Below are 2,820 nucleotides of genomic sequence, written 5' to 3' on the forward strand. Positions count from 1 at the left end.
ACTTCAGCTCCAGCATTTGTATGAAGGGATTTAAAGCAATTGTAAATACTTATCTCTGGGATGGCATTGTCAACATGGAAATACATACAAATCAGTAAGCTTCCAGTACATTCATAGAGTTGGGGATTGGGCTTTCTGAGAACATATGTATCCTCCAAGCCTGTTAAAAAAAAAACCCTACTACTCCCCAAGGAAATAATTATTAGGACTATCTTGGCTGTGAATGACAGAAACCATTATCAGCTGGTTTCAGAATCAGAAGATACGAAATATTGCAGGGAACCCATTTGCAGAGATTCTGTGGTACTTATGGCACTGGAGTCTGGAAAGACATCGAGAATCTCTGCCCTTCATCTCTTTCTCAGTCTACCCATTCCTTCTTCCTGCTTTCTATTAATTGGTTCCCTTCATGTAGCAGACATTTCTGGTTTAGCACATCCATTTTCCTTTTATCTAAGGACACCTCGGGATCACATCTTCTATTAATATAAATATATAGCCAGGATGATGAAGCCCACGAGACCTTGAAGGAAGTTGGCTGGAAACGAAAACTCAGTTCCAAACAGTGCAATCTCTACCAGGAAGTTACTCCTCCTTCAGCATCTACTAGGAAGCTCCTCCCCCTTCAGCACCTACCACGAAGCTCCTCCTCTTTCAACATCAGGAAGGTCCTTCAGCATTTACCACGAAGCTCCTCCCCCTTCAGCACCTACCATGAAGCTCCTCCTCTTTCAACATCAGGAAGCTCCTCCCCCTTCAGCATCTACCATGAAGCTCCTCCTCTTTCAACATCAGAAAGCTCCTCCCCCTTCAGCATGCACTTGATGCGAATGCGAAGTCAAATGCTATCCTAATTTTTTTTGGGGGGGTGCAGTGAACTTTATTGATGGTATTCAAGAGAGTAGGGAGGGCTCCCGAGGCCCCTCCTGTTATTATGGGGGTCTGGGATGGAAATTGTGAGGGAGATACTCAGTGTTGGGGGCCTCAGAGTTGGGATAGGGCCTCTCTCTTGCTCTCAGTGTCCTTGCTGGGGTGGGTGGTCCAGGGTTTCTTACTCCTTGGAGGCCATGTAGGCCATGAGGTCCACCACCCTGTTGCTGTAGCCATATTCATTGTCATACCAGGAAATGAGCTTGACAAAGTTGTCATTGAGAGCAATGCCAGCCCCAGCATCGAAGGTGGAAGAGTGGGAGTTGCTGTTGAAGTCGCAGGAGACAACCTGGTCCTCAGTGTAGCCCAAGATGCCCTTCAGTGGGCCCTCAGATGCCTGCTTCACCACCTTCTTGATGTCATCATACTTGGCAGGTTTCTCCAGGCGGCACGTCAGATCCACGACGGACACATTGGGGGTAGGAACGCGGAAGGCCATGCCAGTGAGCTTCCCGTTCAGCTCTGGGATGACCTTGCCCACAGCCTTGGCAGCACCAGTGGATGCAGGGATGATGTTCTGGGCAGCCCCACGACCATCACGCCACAGCTTTCCAGAGGGGCCATCCACAGTCTTCTGGGTGGCAGTGATGGCATGGACTGTGGTCATGAGCCCTTCCACAATGCCAAAGTTGTCATGGATGACCTTGGCCAGGGGGGCTAAGCAGTTGGTGGTGCAGGATGCATTGCTGACAATCTTGAGTGAGTTGTCATATTTCTCATGGTTCACACCCATCACAAACATGGGGGCATCGGCAGAAGGGGTGGAGATGATGACCCTTTTGGCTCCACCCTTCAAGTGGGCCCCGGCCTTCTCCATGGTGGTGAAGACACCAGTAGACTCCACGACATACTCAGCACCGGCCTCACCCCATTTGATGTTAGCGGGGTCTCGCTCCTGGAAGATGGTGATGGGCTTCCCATTGATGACAAGCTTCCCATTCTCGGCCTTGACTGTGCCGTTGAATTTGCCGTGGGTGGAGTCATACTGGAACATGTAGACCATGTAGTTGAGGTCAATGAAGGGGTCGTTGATGGCAACAATCTCCACTTTGCCTTGTGGAGAGCAGATGGCAGCCCTGGTGACCAGGCGCCCAATACGGCCAAATCCGTTCACACCGACCTTCACCATTTTGTCTACGGGACGAGGCTGGCACTGCACAAGAAGATGCGGCTGTCTCTGAAAACAGGGAGGAGCAGAGAGACGCTATCCTAATTCATATCCCCTTAAAGCTATTAAAAATTAATGTTTCTCTTTAGAGTGATTGTGGTTAGTTAGCACTGTAAAGTATCTATTTTATTACATTAATTGATCTCTTTTCTTAATGTTATGAAATCAGATGGACTCTTGACCCTATCGTTGAAAGGAGCAGTTGTGATGAGGAAGGCAGGTCGTAATGATCAAAACGTCCACTAAAGGGTTTACCATGTGAACATGCAGTTGTTAGAACATAATTAAGTTTGAGGTTGTTTCAACTACTGCTAACTCAGTGAGCATCTTCACCCACAAACGCTCTCATTCAGCGTGAGCCCCTTCTCTTGGAGAGAGAGCTTTAGATGAACTTATTTCCAAAGTCTTTGCAAGTGTAGTATGCTCTCCTTAATGTGTCCTACTCTAGCTACAAAACAACTATTACACAATGAAAAGGGATTTTCCTGAATCATTTCTGCAAGTTAATATCCTAATGCCAAAAATGTCAACAGCTATTTTGGGATTCTGAGTTACCCTGCTTAGTATACTAACATCCTGGGGGGGGGGGGGGAGAAGGATACTGCTTTAAAGTTAATTCTATGTTTTGTTTTGTTTTGTTTGCAGGAACATACCAATGGCTTTCTCTTCCAATCTTTTTAAATGTTCCACAATTTCTGGGATTACTGTAATCCAAGATTATA

General features: G+C 47.0%; 1 protein-coding gene across 2 annotated transcripts; it reads right to left on the reverse strand.

Annotated features, from left to right (window-relative positions):
* Nucleotides 1-866: 866 nt before the first annotated feature.
* Nucleotides 867-2,125, reverse strand: LOC110292590 (glyceraldehyde-3-phosphate dehydrogenase). 2 transcript variants are annotated; one of them, XM_029476871.1, is made up of 2 exons: nt 1,931-2,123; nt 867-1,876 (listed from the first exon to the last, which is right to left on the reverse strand). In XM_029476871.1, the coding sequence occupies exons 1-2, from the start codon at nt 2,057-2,059 to the stop codon at nt 1,052-1,054; spliced, it is 954 nt and encodes a 317-aa protein (XP_029332731.1). In that variant the 5' UTR covers nt 2,060-2,123; the 3' UTR covers nt 867-1,051. The 2 variants fall into 2 exon arrangements, with proteins under 2 accessions (XP_029332731.1, XP_021015662.1); XM_021160003.1 differs by having other exon boundaries at nt 867-2,125.
* Nucleotides 2,126-2,820: the final 695 nt, after the last annotated feature.

This window comes from Mus caroli, chromosome 4 (genome assembly GCF_900094665.2).
Source record: "Mus caroli chromosome 4, CAROLI_EIJ_v1.1, whole genome shotgun sequence".
Classification (NCBI taxonomy): domain Eukaryota; kingdom Metazoa; phylum Chordata; class Mammalia; order Rodentia; family Muridae; genus Mus; species Mus caroli.

What these genes read in the sequence shown, in the direction of transcription:
- LOC110292590 (XM_021160003.1), bottom strand. Translation starts at nt 2,059, where the DNA reads ATGGTGAAGGTCGGTGTGAACGGATTTGGCCGTATTGGGCGCCTGGTC.